Source organism: Notamacropus eugenii, chromosome 1 (genome assembly GCF_028372415.1).
Source record: "Notamacropus eugenii isolate mMacEug1 chromosome 1, mMacEug1.pri_v2, whole genome shotgun sequence".
Classification (NCBI taxonomy): Eukaryota; Metazoa; Chordata; class Mammalia; order Diprotodontia; family Macropodidae; genus Notamacropus; species Notamacropus eugenii.
This window is the reverse complement of record NC_092872.1, coordinates 9,474,529-9,495,833: the sequence shown is the minus strand read 5'-3', so window position 1 is coordinate 9,495,833 and position 21,305 is coordinate 9,474,529. Positions and strand designations below refer to the sequence as shown.

Sequence of the window (21,305 nt, the reverse complement as noted above, 5' to 3'; positions counted from 1 at the left end):
GTGGCTTCCCCAGCTCTTAGACGCTATTCTCCCTAGGGCAGCATTTCTGGAAACCCACTTCCTCCCAGATATGGACCCTGAGTCTGCTCTCTCATTCTAGGGTACCCAGTGCCCCGCCTTTATTGGTTCAAAGATGGGCAGCCCTTATCTACTTCCTCCCGGATCCTAAAGACTGATAAGAAGACAGTTCACACTCTGGAAATCCTCAATGTCACAAAGGAAGATGCTGGGGAGTATTCTGCATATATCAGGAATGCTGCTGGCTCCGCCTATTCCTCTGCCCAGCTGCTGGTCCAAGGTAAGCCAGCCAGCCCTGGTGTTTTAACAACACCTGCATGGGACCTTTGGCCTGGCAGGCTGCTGTCACTGTTTGTCTTCTTAGAGGAAAACACACACACACACACACACACACACACACACGTGGATAAAAAGGCACACCAAGGCCTTTTAACCTCAACCATCTCCTGAAGTCTGCCCAAGCTTATGTTTATTGCTTATGGTCCATGGGGTTTTCTTGGTAAAAATACTGGAGTAGTTTGTCGTTTATTTCTCCAGTGGATCACCTTTTGTCAGAACTCTCCACTGTGACCTGTCCATCTCTCCACTGTAACCCTACATGTCATAGCTCATAGTTTCATTTAGCTACACAAGACCTGCTACCACAACAAAGCAGTAATCTATGGGAGGGATGGGGGGGAGTGGGTGTTCACAAAATCATGCTACTTCCCTTTCATCACTGTATCCCACCTGCAAAAATAAAGGAAGTGGGGGCCATTTGGGAAATATATGTCCTTGACTGCTTTTTTTCTTTTTATGTATTATTATCAAGGTCCCAATGAACCAGAAAAGAAGATAAAGTCAGGTAAGAAGATCATAGGCAAGGAAGATAATAGATTTCATTCTGCAAAGATTTATTAAGCACCTACTGTATGCAGAGCCTTGTGCAATACATTGAGAGGAGTATAAAATTTAGGAAAAAAGTCCCTGCCCTCATGTCATCCTTAATCTAGAGGGATAGGGATAGAAATAAGGAGACAAATAGAGTTAAAGATAGTGATGATGGGGATAAGGATAAAGGTAGGGGTAAGGAGAGGGACAGAGATAAGGATGGGGAAGGGGATGCAGTCTACCCAACACACTGGAGGCCCTCTATTTCTCTTAACATTCCATAGCTACCAATGTGGCATGTGGGCCATCCATCTGTTACCCCTCTCTCTCAATACTTGTCTACCTTAATGCTATCTTTCAGGCCACTTCTCAGGGGCGCCATCTTGAGTTGCATCTTCTCAGCATATTTACACCCATCATGCATCTTTTCATCACCCTTTGAATAACCAGCCCTGTTCCCACACACACGTAGAGTAAAGGGAATAATGAAAGACAAAAATATACGTAAGCAAGCCCTAAGTCATGGTGCTTTAGACCAGAAGTACAAAGTAGGAGTTTAGTGGAGGGGAAGATTAACCAGAGTCAGGATGACTGGGGAGAACTTCCCAGAAGGGACTTCATCTGAACCTTCAAAGACAGGAGGAGTGGCAGGTATAAAATTAACTTCTGGATTTGAGCAGAGAACATTATCATTGCTACTGAAGCTTGGAGGAGAGGAATGTGAGCTGGAGCAGTCAGGGAAGGCTTCCCGGAAGAGGTGGATCCAGAGGAAAAGGGAAGCCATTCCTCGCTGTTCACTGGTCCATTTCTTAGAAGCCTGACCTTTCCAACTGCTATTTTCCTTTTCAGATTTTCATGAACAACTTGTGCCTCCAAGGTTCTTGGAAAGATTTACCAATAAGAAAGTGAAGAAGGGTTCTAGCATCACCCTGTCAGTGAAAGTTGAAGGTAAAGGAATAAGATGAAATCCCATTTCTCTAACACCGTACAACTGATATCTACTTTCCTTCCAACAGCTACAGCTGATGTAACTGAGTGTCAGAGAGGTGATGTGACTTTTCCAAGGTCACACAGATAGTAATTGACCTCATCCCTGTGATCAAAGTTCAGGTGGAGAATGGGTAACTAGAACCCTAGGATATTGCATGGTATGTTCTCTGGTCTAAAGCCATCCTAGTTGCCTTTTGGTGGACATACTCCTGCTTGTCTATGTCCTCCCTAAGACATAGTGCAAAGAATTGAATACAGTTCTCCCCCAGGAGTCTTACCCAGGGCATAGGACAGAAGAAGCATCTTTGTGCCTCAGTTTCCTCGTCTATAAAAGAAAGATGCTAATACCTGCACAGAGCTGTTACAAAGAAAGCATTTTATAAATCATGAAGACCCATTTGGTTCACACAGCATGGTAGCCATTCATTCAGCAGATATCTATTAAGCATCTATTGTGTTCATCTCTGAGGAAGGTACAAATTTATACGAGATTATTCCTGCCCTCAGGGGGCCCACAGTCTGGCAGAAGGATACAGCATGACTGAAAATAGCTGTAATGGAATGTATTATTATGTAATACATAATATTTCATGATAAATGAGTGTTCCAGAGAGATGCAGAGTGCTATATATTCCTATCCTATCTGCCTGTAGAGATATGGGTTTTCTTTCTTTCTTTCTTTCTTCCTTTCTTTCTTTCTTTCTTTCTTTCTTTCTTTCTTTCTTTCTTTCCTTCTTTCCTTCCTTCTTTCCTTCTTTCTTTCTTTCTTTCTTTCTTTCTTTCTTTCTTTCTTTCTTTCTTTCTTTCTTTCTTTCTTTCTTTCTCTTCTGTTGTTCTCTGATGCCTCATCATGGCATGAAAGTGACCTTGGATTCTGGAGAGCTCTGCCTACTAGTAATCTGTAAGGTCTGACTGAGTCTGAGACATCTGGCATTTATTATTAGGTGGCTATTCTGTGCCAGGCACTGTGCTAAGCAGTGGAGACACAGAGAAAAACAAAAGACAGTCCCTGCTCTCAAGGAGCTCACTGTCTAATGGGAGGAAAGCAACATGCAAACAACTGTGTCCAAACAAGACATAGCAGGGGCTGTGATGCTGGTTAAATAGAGGTTAAATTGGAGGTAACCCACAGAGAGGAGGCAGTAGCATTAAGGGTGATCAGCAAAGGCATCTTGCAGAGGGCAGGACTTTAGCTGAGAGCTGAAGAAATCCAGGGAAGCTAGGAAGCCTCCCAAATTCTAAGGGGTCTTCAGTATGAGCTGAGGGTTGGATTGCGTGTCTGTTATTTGAGGACCAGCCTACTGATATCCAGAAAAGTTCATCACCAGATTGACCATCAAGGGTAAGCTTTCTACAGAGTTCTGTCTTCCAAGAGGTAGTGCTAAGTATTTCCCATTGTACAGAGGAGACAGAGGACCAGAGAATGAGAATGATATGCCTAGGATCACAGAGCCAATGAGTGTTGGAGCCAGGTCTTCCAACACCACTATATCTCACATGCACATAGTAGGCACTCAATAAGGCACCATAGTGCTGTAGGGAGAACACTGGACTAGGAGTCAAGAAATCTAAATTCAAGTCCTAGCTCAGGTACCAGTTGGGTGACCATGGATGAGGCACTTTAGCTATTGTCTTTGGTTTTACTTATTTGTAAAATGTGAATGATAATGTTTGCACAATTAACTTCATGGAGTGTTGTGGAAACTAGCTTTGTAAGTTTTAAATTGCTCTAGAAATGTGAGTTATTACTGTTAACTGAGCTAACTACAAAATGTGTAAACTCTCTGGGGATCAGTCTCACAAAGCACACAAAAGACCTGTGTAGATTCAACTACAAAGTGCTTTGAAGAGATCTCATTTGAGCCTGATGATAACTCTGTAAGTCAGGCAAGCGCAGAGATTGTTGTCTTAGTTTTATAGATAGGGAAATTGAGGCACAAAAAGGTCGAGTTACTTGCCCAGAATCACACAGAGCCAAAATTTGAACCCAGGTATTCTGACTTCAAACTGAGTATTCTATCTATGACAGCACATGCTCCATCACACTTCCTGGATAGTAGTCATAATAAACATTTATTGACTATGCTTATAGCTAGAAGAATATGCAGTGTTCATGCCTGGGCTGTGCCAATATAATAAAAATGACATTACCAAAATTAATGTGCAGTTTTAATGCTATACCAAATTATCAAAGCGATATCAGATAGGACTCAGTAAAATAATAAGATTCTCTTGGAATTGATTTGAGTTGTTTTGATGCCAGAGGAGTTATTCTTTCCCATGTATCTCCCACAGGGCAGCCACCTCCAACAGTGAACTGGCTAAAGGAAGAAGCCAATGAAGACGTCCTCTGGATCCGAACTGACACTCCAGGCTACAAGGTTGCTAGTTCCAACCTTCAGCACAGTCTCATCCTCCTAGACATAAAGAAGCAACATGAGGGTTCCTACACATGCATTGCCACTAATAGGGCTGGACAGTCCATTTGCTCTGCTACCCTGAAAGTCACAGATGGTGAGTCCCCGCCTTCTGGAAAGTGGAGACAAGTTGGTTCCCTAGCCAGCTCAGTTGGGGTCAGGAACAGCAGATTTAGGGTCATAATTCAAGATCTGAGAGAAGAGATCGCTATCCCCAAGTGAAACCTTACAGGGTAAGGGAATAGGAGAGTAGGTTATAATGGAAAACCAGCATCACAGCCCCAAACCAAGAGAATAATGTGGTGTCATGGATAGAATACTCAATTTGGAGTCAGAGGACCTCTGTGTGACTTTAAGCAAGTAACTTGATCCTTTTGTGCCTCAATTTCCCTATCTATAAAACTAAGATAACCATCTCTGCTCTTGCCTGATTTACAGAGTTATCATCAGGATAAAGGAGCTGTCTTCAAAGCACTTTGTAAACTAGAAGCCTTATAAAGTGACACCTGGTATTATTATTAAGTCAGGCAATGAAAGTGACTCTCCCCTCCTCGATCAGCTAACTTGTTCATGTGGGACTTCACTGCCCTGAAAGTGATGCCTCAGAAATGTGTTCTACTCTGTGGCTGGCCTAGGACCAAAGTAGCTCCTCATTCTCAGCAGCGGGGAGGAGAAATCTGTGGATGCTTTTGTCACCTTGTTTTCCCCTGTGCTGTCCCACAAGACCTCTTTATTTGGAGTGGCAAACTGGATTGCCACCATAGGAATATTGAATTGTTTTGCTTCTAAGAACAGAATGCACATACGTGTTCCCATCAGTGTAGTGAAGCTGTACATGAATGTAATGCTCATGTGAGCAGGTCTCTACTCAGCTTTCCTCAGTGGGAGAGTTTATGATTGATTGTGAGCTAAATATGAACCAAAAGCACAATGTAGCTACCAACACGCCAGATGTGATCTTAGGTTGTCTGAAGAGAGGCTGTTGTCCAACACAAGAGAGATGACAGTGCTATTGTCCTCTGAGCATACTCTATCCAGGACATTGTGTCTAGTTCTGGGAGCTGCATTTTGGAAGGACATTGATAAATTAGAGCGTGTTCTGAAGAGGGTGACCAAGATGGCACCACCCTCCGTAGAACAGGAGGGGACTGGAAGTCCTGGCACAACAAGATGCTAGAAGCAGCTGGGTGATGTAGTGGCTAGAGCTGTGTCCTAGGAGTCTGAAGATCTAAGCTCAAATTTGGTCTGAAGTAGAAGAAGAAATGGTGGTGATTTGGGATCATAAAACAGGTCAGAGATCAGTTTGGGGAGGGAAAAACTGGAAACACTTGAGGGGAATTGAATGGCTTATGCCAAAGGAGGAAAAGGATTAGAGCTAAAGAGTGAGAACTCAGACATAAGGTCTGGAGTGGAAAAAAAGGAGTAAGGGAAGAAAGAAAAGGTGAAGAACCTGAGGAAAAGGACAAGCTGAAGGAAAAGAGGACTCTCGCCAAAGGAGGGGTATGGAGAAACAAAGACTTAGTAGGACACGACTCTTCCTTCCAATCACCTGTGGGGTAGCATGTGCACCAGGGGCTAGGCCTGTTTCTCTTAACCAAGCAGGGAGCAGAACTAGTGGGGGGACTTATGGGGGGAGCAGATTGCACCTGCACAGAATGAAGACCTTCCTGACAACCGGAGCTGCCCCAAAGTGACCAGAGATGCCTGAGATGGCAGTGAAATCCCTCTCACTAGGAGAGACCTCATGTAAGGAGTGTTGTAGAGGGAATTTATACTCACGTATTAACGGGAATATACACTTTGAAATCTCCACTTCCTTCTCCAAAATTCCATGTAGAACTGTAAAAAGTGCCAGAAAGAGGGTAGGCGTGCAGAAAGCCCTTTCCCTTATCTGACTGTAGTCCCTGAGGACAGCTTGGCAAAGCTCCCCTCACTCCATCTAGGTCTCAGCTTCCCCTGAAGGTAACAGCTCCTTCTGATCTCCTTACAGCTCCAGAGGCAGGTGGGGCAGCTAAAGAGCAGAAGAAAGTCCAGGAAGCCCTCATTTCAAACCTGCTGCAGGGGTGAGTGACAGCCCATCTTCCTGATAGGGGACCAAGGTGGTGTTAAAGATGGCTCACATTCTGGGGAAGCATGACAAACAACCTTTCTTCTACTCTCTTGTCTAAGTTGTGACCAGAGGGAGGAAGAGGCTTTGGCAAACCATTTAAGCTCTCTACACCTCAACTTCCTCATCTGTAAGGCAGCTAAGTGGCCCAGTAGATAGAGGACTGGACCTGGAGCCAGGAAGATCTGAATTCAAATCCTGCCTCAGATACTTATTGGCTGTGTGACCCTGGGCAAGTTGCTTAACCTCTGTCTGCTTCAGTTCCCTCAGTTATAAATTGGGGACTTTAAAGTGCTATAAAATACATATAACTTATATATAAATATGTTACATATAAATATATATAAAACAGCACTTACCTCCCAGGGTTGTGAAGATCAAATGAAGTGATATTTATAAAAATGTCTAGTCAGCACCTGGTACATAGTAGGTGCTTAATACATGCTTGTTTCCTTTCTTCCTATAACATGAGAGACCTGGACTAGATGATTCCTAAGATCACTTCATTATATAATATATGATATTTATACACACACACACATAAGTTAATCATATTTGCCTATATATAACTATAATCCTAAGATAGGTGAAGTATAGTACATACGTGTATATGGTTCTTGTGCATACACATGTGTAATGATAGGTGATGCATTATGTGTATTACCTGTTACATGCTTGAGTATTATGCATGTATGTTATGGCTCATGTGTAGAAATAGCACGATCTAGTGAGAAGAGCATTGGCCTGGGAATCAGTCTTGCTAAGCCACTGACTAACTTTGGGTCCTTAGGCAAATTACCTTCCTTATCTAGCCCTTAATTTCCTCATTTATAAAATGAGGGGTTGGACTTAAAAGTCTCTAATGCTCCTTCTAGCTCTGACAGTCTAGATTATAAGATTTCTGCTAACAGCCCTTGCATCGCTGACATTCTATGCTCTGAAAGTCTCTCCCAGCTCTGACATTCTGTGTTTTAAGGTCCCTTCTACCTTTAAACATTCTACATTCCATGAGCCCTCACATCCCACCCATTCCATGTTCTATGGCTCCTTCCAGTTCTGACATGTTCTATCTTGTAAGAACCTTTCTGGATCTAATAGTCCATGTTCAAAGATCCTTCCTGGCCCACACACTCTAGGGTTCTATGGCTTTTATTGGGTAGGGGACTTAGAGGAAATAAGGTTACAAAGTACGTAAATGTGCCTTTGACCAGTGGAATTGGCCGTGATGAGGTTGCTAATTTTCTAGTGCCCGGTTTTTGCTCACTGCCCTTTATTCTTACAGAGTGGGAGCCGGCTCAGTCCAGACATCAGAAACCACAGACTTTATTGAGGTTGACCGACCAAAGAAAGGTAGGAGGAGCAGTTGACATCGTTTACCTGGGCTTCTCAGTGGTTTTCCACTGCTGGGACCAATAGGGTTTGGTCAGTCCATCAACAAGTAATACCAGCTATGAGTAATAATAGGCAACATTTACACAGAGCTTCGTTTGCAAAGTGTTTTGTTTATGTTATGTTGTTCGTTGAGCACCTGCTATGCTTCTATATCAAGAACCATTCAACCTATTAATTCAGTTCAGTCTTTGCTGGGCACTGTGATGAAAACTATGAATATAAAGAGGAAAAGTTATGCAGTTCTTGGGAGCCGACAATTTAATTGGGTGGGGGAGGGGAGATGGGTGTGACATGTGAGAGTAAATATGCTACAAGGTGGAATGAGATTGGAGAAGAGTGATCTAGAGAAAATGGCTCAGGAAATCAAAGAGTTGGGAGAAAGCATCAGGGAAAGCTCAGTGGAGGAGAAGGCTCCTAACCTGAGTCTGAAGGATGAGAATGACTTTGACAGATAGAGATGAAGCTTTGCACATGGTAGGCACTTAATAAATGCTTGTTGAACTAAATTAAGTGAATTTTCAGCACCAGGAGAACAACATCATTCAGACCATCATCGAAGCCAATAACATTCAACAAACATCCATTAATCACTTACTACTGCTAGACTCTTTAGGAAGATACAGAGCTTTGATAAGAGTTGAGTGCACGGTCTAGCAGGCATCGATTCAGGGCAGTGTAAGACTTTGCCTTATACACTAGGTATAAATAGGCTGGTATCATTATTACCAATAAATTAGGAAGCAGTGTCTTGGAAATGAAAAGGCCAACCACTCCAGTATTTTTGCCAAGAAAACATCATGGATATTGTTGGTGTGCTCTGGTCCATGGGGTCATGTCCTGAAGCCATCCCTGTCCTCAAGGAACTTCCAGTTGTATAGCTAGGATATATATGTAAAAAGCGGTAAAGAATAATGTAAGATAGCATGTAGCAGGTATCACACGTGTGGTACAGATGTTGGGGACTACAGGTTCTTAGAGAAGTGAGGGAAAGATGTTAATGGGCTGGTGAAGTCATTACAAAAGAAATGGCACCTCAGGTTGGCTTTGGAGACTCAGAAGAATTTGGAGAAGTGAAAAGGAGAGAAGGGGATTTCTATGAGGAAGTTATGGAAAAGACAGAGGATTTGGGCTGAAGCAGAAGAAGAAATGATGAAGGTGATTTAGGATCACAAAGAAGGCCAGAGATTGATTTGGGGAGGAAAAATTGGGAAGACTTGAGGAGCAGCTGAATGTCTTGAGCCAAAGCAGGAAAAAGGCTGAAGATCTGGAGGAGGAAAAGAACATGAACAGAACCTGAAGAGAAGAAGCAGGGGTAGAAGGAAAAAGTGAAGAACCCGAGGAAAAGGATAAGTTGGAGGAAGAGGACTCCTGCCCAAAAAGGAGGAGGGTTCAGAGCAGAAAGACGCATGAAGAAGATCGTTGGGTAAGGAGTATTGGTAAGATAGGGAAGACCTAAGTGAGGGAAGGCTAAGTGGGGAATGAGGTCACGAGAGGGGCAACTCCAGAAGTGAAGGTCCCTTTATGCAATTGGCTCCAACAGTTCTCCAAAGACCAAGGAGTCCACTGCCAGCATGTCAGGAATGAAAAGAAAATTTATTAGGGACTCACACTGAGCACAAAATGTTGGTGTTTCTGTCACAGCCTGAGGACTGCTGCTATCCATGCCCAGAGGTCTCCCTCCTAGAGAAGAACATAAAGAAGAAATGCTTCAAGAAGCATTTCTTCACTCTCCAGGTTATCAGGAAGAATATTCCTTAAAATGAAAAAAAGAAAGAAGGAGTATAAGGTGAAAATCAAGAAAAATCATCTGAAAAGACAAAAGGAATTTCCCCTGGATCGTGAGGTTGGAGGGTCAAAGATGGTCACTTAGAGGAGTTTGGGGAGGGAGGAACACCACTGAACACTTCAGCTAAGAAACATATTTGAGGCTTTTCCTAAAGAGCAGGTTGCTGTATACTGTGGACAGGAAGCAACCACTATTTCCCTAAGGAATGATACTGTGGGACTATAGGCTCTCTCTGTTGTGGAACCGGCTCAAACAGGCTTTCAAGAGTCAGTTGTTAAATTTTCAGTGAGGTAATTTGCACCTTGGAAATTGGCAGATGCTTACAAATCAGGGCCTGATTTATTTTTTGTTAACTGTTTAGACTTAAGAAAGATGGAGAAAATGTTAACAATACCAATTAAACTTAAAAGTGTATTGTGCATACGGTTTTTTTCTGGACATCTGGTTGTACAAACTTTACCTGCGCACCACTGAATATCTTTCACCAAGGACCAGAGAAAAAAGAAATAAAAATAATGATAACAATTGACATATATGTATGTGTATGTGTGTATATGCGTGTATACACTCACACACACACACAGAGAATATAGTACTTAAAATACACGTCTTATTGATCTGCACAAGAAACCTCTGTAAGGCAAATACTGTAGTTTTTATTAGCCTTATTTTACAAAGAAAGAAACTGAGGCTGAGAGAGGTTGTTACCTGCCCATGGTCCCACAGTTAGTTACGTGTCTGAGGTGGATTCAAACCAGAGTTGTAGGGGAATTCCTTCGGGATATAGACTGGACTGAATGGCCTTGGAGATCTCTTCCAGTCATCAAATTCTGTGATTCTGTGAATTCAGGTGGTCTTGACACCAGACCCATCATTCTATTCATTATGTCATACTGACCCCTTTGCCATGGGTGGTTTACTGCTGAAGAAAACTGAGGCATCTATTTGTGGACAAAAATAACAATAGCAGTTAAAACCAATAATAAAGAGGTCTTCTGTCTTCCTGGGACTTGTATCCAAGAAGTGGCTGAGAACCTCCTTGGACTTGCTCAAGTAGATGTCTGCTTGACACTTCTGGTGATTCACATGGGCCCAAATGATAGTGATTGTGGATAGTCTTGGATGAGAAAGTGAAGACCTTCGGGTCATAGACAGTGTTTTCATCACTGCTGCTGATTAAAAACAAGAGATTCAGAAGAGAAAGACAGGATTTGGATTGAACCTCTCGGACTCTAAATCCAATACTCTTTCCACTCTCTCTTGAGGCTCCATTGTTCAATCTCTTTAAGGTTTAAAGCACTCTCCCCATGACTATTCTGTGAATGCAAACATCACCATCCTTATTTGACAGATGAGGAAAAAGAGAAGTGAAAAATCTTTCTCAGTGTTAGTGTCAGAGTCAGGACTCAAACCCAGGATTTTTGACTCCTGTCATTTTCCTACTATACCATGCATGCTACCTCTCATTGTAGGCAATGGGGAAACATTTAAGGTTTCCAAACATGGCTATGACATGGACAAAGTGACATTTTGGAGAGATGACAATTAGTATAGAATCGATTATAGGGGAAAGATGCTACAGTCAGGGAGACCACTTAGGAAATTGTGTCACTCATCCAGATGATGAGGGCCAGGACCAGGGGGACAGTAGGAATAGAGAGGAAAGGACCAGTGTGAGACACTTGCAAAGAAAGAAAGAATCCACATGACTTGGTGACTAATTCTATATGACAGAACCTCAGAGTTGAAAGGAATCTCAGAAGGCATCTGATCCATCTTGAACTTGAGCCAGATCCCTATGACCACATCTCATACTATCCCATCTCTGCTTGGAGATCTCAAACGATGCAGAACTCATTTCCTCCAAAAGCATCCCATTCTATTTTTGAATAGCTCTAGATTTTTTTAGAAATATTTCTTATATCAGGCCCAAACCTTCCTCCCTACAACGTCCACTCATTGCTTCTATTTCTCACGTCTGGGATCAAGTATAATGAGTCTAATACCTTGTCCATGTGACAGCCCTTCAGACACTCAGACTTCAGAGAGAATAAAAGGAATCAGACCACCCAGCAGCATTGTCCTGGAGAAAGAAAGGGAAGTCTGTCAGAAGTTGTTGTAGGGTGCAAACAAGCATTGAATTAATAGTGTTGGAAGTAGAGTCTGAGAGACCAAACTAAGGACAAGGCTGACTTCTCTTGGAAGTGATGGTTGAACAATGCATATAAGCTGCAAAGAGACCAACCTAAGGTCAGGAAAACACTTCCTAACCATGGCTATTGTTCAGTTGTTTCAGTTGTGTTTGACTCTTCATGACCTCATTTGGGGTTTTCTTGGCAAGGACACTGGAGTGGTTTGCCATTTCCTTTTCAGCTCATTTTACAGATAAGGAAACTGAGGCAGAGTTAAGTGACTTGTCCAGGGTCACATAGCTAATAAATGTCTGAGGTTGAATTTGAACTCAAGAAGAGTCTTCCTGACTCCAGACCCAGCGCTTTGTGCACTATGGCACCCCCTAGCTGCCCTATTAGAGTTCTCCCAAAGCAGGATGGGCTACCTTGGAAGGAAATGGATTTTCCCTCCTAGTGGTCTTCAGACAGAGACTGGGTGATCAGTTGTTGCATATGTTATTATGGGGATAACATTAAAGGAGATTATGTTGCTGAGGTCTCTTCGAGTGCTTTAAAAGAAAAAACAGCCCTGTGATTCTATGACTTATAAGTAGCCTTAAAGTCTGAGAAACATTATTCAGTCTACCCTGATGATTTCCATGTTTCTGCACCCTCAGGAGAACCATCAGAGACTGATGAAGGCCGAGGCCACATTTCCCTTGCTGATGTTGGGACTGAAGAATTCCTCCAGAAGTTGACATCCCAGATTACTGAGATGGTGTCTGCCAAGATCACTCAGGGTGAGCAAAGCATACACCTTCTCCATGAGCCCACAGCTCAAGGTTGGCCCTCTGACCTCCTCTCCTAGGAAGCAAGAATAGACCTGCTGCTTTTCATTTACTGAAATAGGACCCATAGGTGGGGGGACTAGAGAAAATAGTAAAGCAGAAAGAGGAATACATTTCCCTCCTCCTTTTCCACCAGGACTGGGCAGAGTTGCCATCTGCCTCACAAATAATCAGTCATCCAAAGCCAATTGATCATTTGCACTTATTAGCAAGTTCATCTTGTCTGTGACCAGTCCTTGCTTATCTCTTGTGCCAATGGTTCCTAACAGTGAGTCACCCATGAGCCCTCTTCTATTTGACTTTGGAGTGCATCATTCCATATTGGCAGAAGCGCTTCGGATTTCTACAGTGTGTAAATTCCCTCCACTAACACAGCATAACTTATACTCTCAGAGTCACCAGAGGCTCAGAAAGGTTAAAGTGATTCACTCATGATCACACTACTGAGCTAACTGTAAGCTAATCCTGATGGCAACACCCTCCTCATTACCACACTTCTTCTCTCGAAGTACATTATATTAACTTTTCCTCATAACAGAGTTAACTTTACCATTATTATTATTTTCTGGTATTTTGAGGTATCTGTGGTATAATTCGTGTGGGTACTCCCTTGAGGAGTACAAATCACTATTCATTTATCCTGTGCAGTGCTGGTCCATTTCCTCATACAAGTTCTTTTTAAAGAGTCCATCTCATGGGCTGGAGACCTGTCTTTAATTCTTTTGACATCAGAATGTCAAGGACTTATGATTCTGATGGTGCATAAACCACCTCCATGAATTCAGATCATAATGCATATAACTTATAGTCTTGAGAGCTGACTAAGGTTCAGACAAGTTGTGACTTGCCTATGACCACACAGCTGTCAAACCCATGTCTTCCTCATGCCAAATCCAACATTCTATCCAATTTTGTTAATATCTCAGATTGGTTAATATTTCATGTATATCAATGCAATACTTATTCTTTCATTTTCTTTCTCATAATTTCACCAACCCAGCAACCATTCCAGTCATACTTGGCTCTGATTTTGTCTTTTAAATTACTTTTTTCATCAAGTCCTTGTCTCAATAGCAATACTTAACATATATGGATCTAATAACACAGTTTCTAAATACTCAAAGAATAAGTTAATTCAATTGAAGGGAAAACTAGACAATAAAACAATAATAATGGTGAATATTAATGAATTACTTTCAGACCTAGACAAATATAACCAAAAGATTAAATAGGAAATAAGTTAAGAATCTGAATGGAACTCTAGAAAACTTAGAGATGATAAGTGATTAATGAATGGGAATAGCAAATAATTTACATATTTTTTAGTTGTACGTGGCAACATTTTTTAAAATGAGCCTATATTGGGGGATAAAGGCATCACCAAAAATGTAGAAAATCATTCGCGTCATTGTTAGTAGTGTGAGGTACCTTGCTTACCTCTTCCACCCTGCAGAGCTCTCCCTTACCCTTTAGATTGTGTACAATTTTTAATCTTACGACGGTGTTTCGTTCTTCACATCAGGTAGCATCAGTGGGAGAATGGTGTTGGACACGGGGGATTTTCTGACAGGGAACAACTTAAAAACACAATTTCCCAAATGAAAGAACAGCTATAATAACAATTACCATTTCTATAGCATTTGAAGGTTTAAAAAGCTCTTCTATAACAACAACCTTGTGAAGGTAGATGATACAAGTCTGACTATCCCTGTTCTACACATGATGAGACTGGCAACCAGAGAAGTTAAGGGGCCAGTGTCACCTAGCTAGCAGATGTCAGCACTGGAGGTTGAATCCAGGTCTCTTGATTACAAGTCCTAGGAATTTATTAATTCATTTATTGTATATGTTTCCCCAGGCACCTGCCATAGTTCTTGGGACATACTTGTTTGATTGACTTATTACATCAAATCTCACCCTTGTCCTCCCCTCACCTCCCAGAAAAATACTACTTCTACAAATACAATAGACTTGGATCTTTGCCTGAAAGAGGGGGAAGGAAGGAAGGAAGGAAGGAAGGAAGGAAGGAAGGAAGGAAGGAAGGAAGGAAGGAAGGAAGGAAGGAAGGAAGGAACAAAAGAACGAAGGAAGGAAGGAAGGAGGGAAGGAAGGAAGGAAGAAAGGAAGGAAGGAGCAAAGGAACAAAGGAAGGAAGGAAGGAGGGAAGGAAGGAACGAAGGAGGGAGGGAAGGATTTGTATGTGCTAAATACTAGGGATACAAATACAAGAAAAAGAAATATGGTTCCTTCCCTCAAGGACCTTACTAATGGGAGAAGACAACACACAAAATGAGACAAAAACCAGAAGGGGGAAGAAATGAAAGTGTCTAGTTCAGGAGCAGGCTTGAAGTCCAGTAGCCAGGAGCAAGGCTTGGAGGGTAAAAAAGTCAGCCTGGGCCTTTCCCAAAGAATATACCAGAAGGAACTTGCCAGGAGGAGAAGATTAGGGGTGCATCTTACAGAAGGATATTCCAGGGACACTGAGCCCCCTTGATGAATCCCTCCTCCCCCAACCTTCTGTACCTTATGATGACTTGTTCTTTCTGTGTGCCTGGTTTCAGCCACTCTCCGGGTCCCTGGTGGGGAGAGTGATGATGAATCCAAGACCCCTTCCCCTTCTCCCCGGCACGGTCGGTCCCGGCCTTCCTCCAGTGTCCAGGAGTCCTCCTCTGAATCTGAAGATGGGGATGCCAGAGGGGAGGTAAGTCTTCCTCGGTTTGCCTTAGGCCAGTCAGTCTCAAAATTGTTTTTGTCCCTTAATGGGACCCTCCAGTTAATGTTACTCCCAATAAAGCTCCTGAACACTGGCACTGCACTGAGACAGCAGCAAGAAGAAACCTAGGTCTTATGAAATCTCAGTCATATGAGAATTAGAACCATCAGCTATAGCCCTAGAAGGGATCTTAGAGCTCCTTTTGTCCAAAAGTCTAACTTTATAGAGGAGAAACTGAAGTCCAAAGAGGCAAATGAACATGATCATGGTCAAGTGACATGTTAAGTGGCAGGACCAGGATCAAAACCCAGGTGTCCTGGCCGCCTGGTCCAGCATTTCTCATCATCAAAAGTTGATAGAATAGTAGAATATCAACACAGTCAGGGGCCCTAGAATGTAGAGCAGATGTCAGAAAACATGGAAAACTAGCATTGGAAGGGACCATAGAGTTCTCAGCCAACCCACATGATGATGACGATGACGACAACTGCTAATCCTTATCTGAATCTATAATCCCATTCTGGTCTCACAACAACGTTGTGAAGTACGCCCTTTGGAGATCATTGTATCCATTTTAGAATTCAGAAAACTGAGGCCCAGGAAGACTAAACAATTTGCTCAGGGTCACACAGTGAGTTAGTGGCAGAGTCAGGACTCCAACTCAAGTCTTCTAACCCTAGATTTAGGGGTGACTTCCAGGTTCCTACATCCCACTCATTCCTTCCCTTGATGTCTTACCTTTTACAGATCTTTGATATCTATATGGTCACAGCCAACTACCTGCCCCTGGGAGCAGATCCAGAAGCCATCACATTAAGGGAAGGCCAGTATGTGGAAGTCCTTGACTCAGCCCACCCACTCAAATGGCTGGTTCGGACCAAGCCCACCAAGTCTAGTCCTTCCCGGCAAGGCTGGGTGTCACCTGCTTATCTGGACAAGAGGCTAAAGGTAAACCTCTCCTAATAGGCCAGTAGGGGATGTAGCATGGAGTAAGACAGGGGAACCTTTCAAAGTCAGGCATAATAACTATAATTGGAGGCCTCATGGAGCTCATCGTCTAGCAGGGAGCTAAGATGCGTATATCTTAAGATGCTCTAATACCTGATGAGGGCATCTGAGCAGTGAAAACAAAATGCTTTGGGTCACCACCCCATGGAAGCCCTACCTCAGAGTTCTTGTCTGAGGCAGCTCTGCCTTAAACCCTCAGCAAAATTATACTTTTGAGGAAGTGTATTCTCTGCATCATCCATCCATCCATCCCCTTTTTACTATAGGGTTCTGCTTCCTTGCCCCCTATTCACAGTGCCCTACTTTGGCCTGCCCTCCCTGGACCTTCCAAAAGTCAAGGTAGGCCCAAGATCCTGGGCAACGCTGAAAAAACTTCTCCTATTTCCTCCTCAGCTTTCACCAGAGTGGGCAGCCGCTGAAGTACCAGAGTTCCCTGGGGAATCGGTCTCAGAGGATGAGTATAAGAAGAGGCTAAAGTGAGTGGGAGTCCAGGCATTTGTTGGTTGGGATATCAGGAAGCAGCCTTCCAGAACTGACTGAGGCCTCTCACTAACTCATGTATTCACTCCACTCACTCGTTTATTCACTCACTTTCCTATTCAGTGATTCACTCACTTTCACTGACTCATCTACTACCTGATTCCCTTATATTTTACTCATTCATTCACTCATCCCCTTTTTATACTTACTCATTCACTTTTTTCCTCATTATGTTTACTCATGAATGAATGAATGATCAAGCATGGAAGCACTTGCTAATGCAAATACAAATGAGCAAGGTGGTCCCTGCCCACAAGGAGTTTACATTGTAATGGGGAAATACAATATACAAAATGGAGCTAGAAACTGAGAGGTGGGATGAGCATTGGCATCATGGTTTGTAGATGGTCAGAGGGAGACATAGAGGCCTGGTTCTAGACAAGATAAGACAAAAGCTCACTTATCATTCATTCATTCATTCATTCATCCCCTTTAATAACTGCTCGATGAATGAATGAATTCAGTAGCTCATTCATCTTGACGTATTTATTCATTCACTTAACCCCAAAAGCATGTGTTCAGCAGGTACTTGTGAGATTTTGCAAAGGTACAAAACAAAGAGTCCCTCCTCTTGGGGTGTAGTTGGGTAGTTGTGGTTGAGTCAAGAAGAATTTCATGCATGCAACTCTAAGACATGGTTACAGAATAACATGGGAGCCAGGGCTTCCTCCTAAGACTGCCATGTCTATGAGTGCTGATGGAACAAGGTCATGGAAAAACAAGCATATATTAAGCCAGCCCTATGTGCAGAGAACTGTACTGGGTCCATGAGAGATAGGAAGTTTGGATAACAGCTCCTGGACTCAAACAACTCACACTCTGGTAGGAAGATAGAACACAAGCACCATGTGGATAGGGCTGATCCAGACCTGGGAGGCATCTTCTGGGGAGGGACCTAGATGATTATTCCCCTTCTCCTACCCTACTCCCCACCTTCCTTGATTAGGTGATTCCTCCCCTGGACATCATGTGCTAGGGAGAAGACCTGGGTTTTGGGCCAATGGAAATCTACAATTCCTAGTAAGGAGCCAAGAGTAGAGGAGGGCTCTGCATGGGAGCTTAGAGGTCTTGTTGTCATTCACTTCTCCCCTCCTCTTGGCTCTATTCATCACAGTGTTGTCATCCAGGAGCTGCTGAGTTCTGAGCAGGACTTTGTCAGTGCCCTCAACTTCCTGCAAACCCACCATTTGCAACACTTAGAGTCCTGCCCCAATGTACCTGCCTCTGTGTCCAGCCAGAAACCTGTCATCTTCCGGAACATAAGTGACATTGGCCACTTCCATGCAAAGTAAGTAGTCTAAGTTCTGGGCTGGACCCATGCTGCCTGACCCCCACCTTTCCCAAATGCTTTCAGAGAAGGTCCTTCCAGCTTTGATGTTCTCTGGTCCCTCCCAGTTCTAACATTCTGTATTTCTTGTTTTGACATTCTGTGTTTTCAAGGGCAGCTAAGTGGCATAGTGGATAGTGTTGGACTTGGAGTTGGGAAGTCCACCTTATCCTATCTGAGCCTCAGTTTCCTCCTTTGTAAAATGGGGACAAGGATAGCATCACTGTTATGGAGGTGTTGCAAAGATCAAATGGGATAACATCTGTGAGGTCTCTGTGAAATGAGTGTAGAAGGAGAATGTCCCCATATTTCTTCCTTATTTCCCTGACCTGAATGGACACACCCAATGAAGATTTACAGCAGTCAGAAGCACCTTAGAGTGTGCCCCAAAGCTGCCTTAAGGACCTAGCTAACTTGTTGAGGTCCGGTGTCAACTGTCAGTCAGGAGCCTACCTTACCATACCATTCCTTTACCAGGAAGGGGTCCCTGCCTTGGTAAGACCAGAGCCTGACCAATGCCAGCTTGGTCCTAAACCCAACCTTGCCCTGCCCTTGAGTTTTCTGACCTAGTCTAGGACAAGTGCCCCAATGTGTGATGTCTGGAGAGGCACATAGGGTAGAGATGAAGGACAAAACTGGGAGAGGGAGCTGATAGAGGCCAGCCACCCCTGAACCTTTACCTTTCTCCTGCAGTTGCTTTCTCCAGGAGTTACAGAAGTGTGATACAGACGACGATGTGGCCATGTGCTTCATCAAGAATGAAGGAGACTTTGAAAAGTACATCCAGTACCTTGTGGGCCGTGTGCAAGCGGAGTCTGTGGTCGTCAGCAAGGCTGTCCAGGAGTTCTACAAGGTCAGCAGACCTTTCCAGGAATGGTTGTACTATCTGCCCAGGAGAGTGGCTATGAAGGAAGTGTTTTGTAGACCTGAAAACACTGTAGAAATGGGAATTGTTCCTATCGTTTGGGTGCAGTCTGTATTTCCCGTCTGACCTCCTCCCTACTATGAATCTTTTCTAGTCTGCTCAACGCCCTTCAAATATTACTTATGATTTCTTGCCTCTACACCTTTAACCTCACTATTCACCCTCCTAGGATGCCTTCCTGTCTCCCTTCCTTGCTCTGCTGCTAGCAAAGTCTTTGGAAAAATCCTTTCCATCTCTGGGTCTCAGTTTCCTCAACTGTGAAACAAAGGGGATAGTATAGAGAATCCCAAAAGTCTATTCTAGCTCTTAAAATTTCATATTTCTGTAGTTCTGCCTTTCCAAATCTTATATTTTCTTCAAAGCCCACTTTCATGCCCACCTCTAACACTGTAGGCCAGGAGCTAGTCGTGGACCTCTCTGATGGCCTGGTGAAACCTATGGACCCTTTCTCAGGGTCAGCATCTTATGATGCATAAAATGACATACATAGGGTTACAAAGGAAACCAATTATACTGAAATGCAGTCTACAAAATATATTAGATACAGACCCTTAAGAACCCTTGTTCTAGGTCTCGGTGAGCTTTCATTCTTCTGAACCCCTAAAACACTGTTTTCTGTACCCCCCATGTAATGGTTATTAGTGGTGATTTTATGTCATTACCCATCATCCAATTCAACTGAATTCAGCAACCACTGATTATATGCATACATACTGTGCACAGGGACCTGTGTTCAGAGGTAGGCTTCTAATCTGAAAAACATCATGGCATTTGGAACACTGGCACATACCCTAATAAGTGTGACATAAGATTGATTACAAGGGGCAAAAGAGGGCTCCAAACTAAGTACTTGAAGAAAATTTGAGGATGGAGGGATTAGTTTCAGCTTGAGGGAATGGAGGAGCCATCACCTGCGTGGAGACTTGAAGGATGAGAGGGATTTTAGTAAGAACAATCTAAGCAGGGTAAACAGCTTCCACAAAGGCCCTGAGGTGGGAGATGGCGTGTCGAATTCAGGGAACACGAGGTCCAGTTTAACTTCAGTATAGCGTGCATGGAGAGGAATGGTGTGAAACAAGAGTACAGACAGACTTGGACAGGAGATCAGAGCCAGACTGTGGAGGGCAAGGGTAAGAACTGGGTGTGGCATTCTCTAGGTAAAAGAAGGAGCCTTTGAAGGCTTTTCGGTAGATGTCTACATGGGGGTGAGAAACCTGCAGCCTCGAGGCCACACGGGGCCCTCTAGGTCCTCAGGTGAGGCCTTCTGACTGAGTCCAAGTTTTATAGAACAAATCCTTTTATTAAGAGGATTTGTTCTGTGAAGTTTGGATTCAGTCAAAGGCTGCACTTGACCTAGAGGGCCCCATGTGGCCTCCAGACTCTAGGTTCCCCACCCCTGGTCTACACCCTCCTTGAGAGCAGGACTGTATTATATACTTTGTGTCTGTCATAAGGGGCCTGATCAGAGCAATTTACATATATGTGTGTAAAAATATATATACGCACATACATATACCTGCATACATATGTGTATGTTATGTGTGTATGTATATATGTATGTGTGTATGTATTATACATATGTACATACTGGACACAATAAATTTTTTCAAAAGATAATTCTCAAGCATATATTCCTCAATAATAGACCCAATCTGGTCACATACAGTTGGGAGCATTTAATTTTTCTTCCTCAAAGCCAAATGTCTTGTTCTCATGGCAGAAATATTCCGAGGAGAAGCTTTCAGGAACCGATCCCTCCCAGCCTCCCCTGCCTCCCCTACAGCACTACCTGGAGAAACCCATCCACCGGATCCAGCAATACCAGACTGTTATCAAGGTGAGTGGACCATATGCTGTGGCCCTTGGGTCCTACTGGGTGTTGTTGAATTGTTTCAGTTATGTTTTCTTGGTAAAAACTGAAACCACTGAAGTGGTTTGCCATTTCCTTCTCCAGCTCATTTTATAGATGAGGAAACTGAGGCAAATAGGGTAAAGTGACTTAACCCAGGGTCACACAGCTAGTCAGTATCTGATGCTAGATTTTAACTTGGGTCCTCTTGATTCCAGGGAGGGGTTCTATCCACTGTGCCACATAGCTGCCCTTGACCCTTCCCTTGCTGTTGGTGAAAACTCAGAGACAACCTCTTACGGTAGTGGAGAGTGATAGTTTGAAAATCAGATCTATGTTCGAATCCCAGCTCTCACACTCCCCTCTCAGAGGCTCATTTTCCTTATCTGTAAAATGAGGGTAAT

The 21,305-nt window shown here is 43.3% G+C and overlaps 1 protein-coding gene across 16 annotated transcripts in view; it reads left to right on the top strand.

The window, feature by feature from the left end:
- OBSCN (obscurin, cytoskeletal calmodulin and titin-interacting RhoGEF) overlaps nt 1-21,305 on the top strand; it is a 322,112-nt gene that overhangs the window by 213,761 nt on the left and 87,046 nt on the right. For all 16 annotated transcript variants that reach the window (XM_072652736.1, XM_072652782.1, XM_072652744.1 and 13 more), the window contains 13 exons: nt 101-298; nt 830-862; nt 1,738-1,836; nt 4,174-4,392; nt 6,286-6,358; nt 7,685-7,752; nt 12,369-12,491; nt 15,101-15,240; nt 16,000-16,200; nt 16,654-16,736; nt 17,915-18,088; nt 18,821-18,980; nt 20,773-20,889. In XM_072652736.1, the coding sequence (XP_072508837.1) occupies nt 101-298; nt 830-862; nt 1,738-1,836; nt 4,174-4,392; nt 6,286-6,358; nt 7,685-7,752; nt 12,369-12,491; nt 15,101-15,240; nt 16,000-16,200; nt 16,654-16,736; nt 17,915-18,088; nt 18,821-18,980; nt 20,773-20,889 (1,688 nt within the window). The remainder of the gene's footprint in view (nt 1-100; nt 299-829; nt 863-1,737; nt 1,837-4,173; nt 4,393-6,285; nt 6,359-7,684; nt 7,753-12,368; nt 12,492-15,100; nt 15,241-15,999; nt 16,201-16,653; nt 16,737-17,914; nt 18,089-18,820; nt 18,981-20,772; nt 20,890-21,305) is intronic.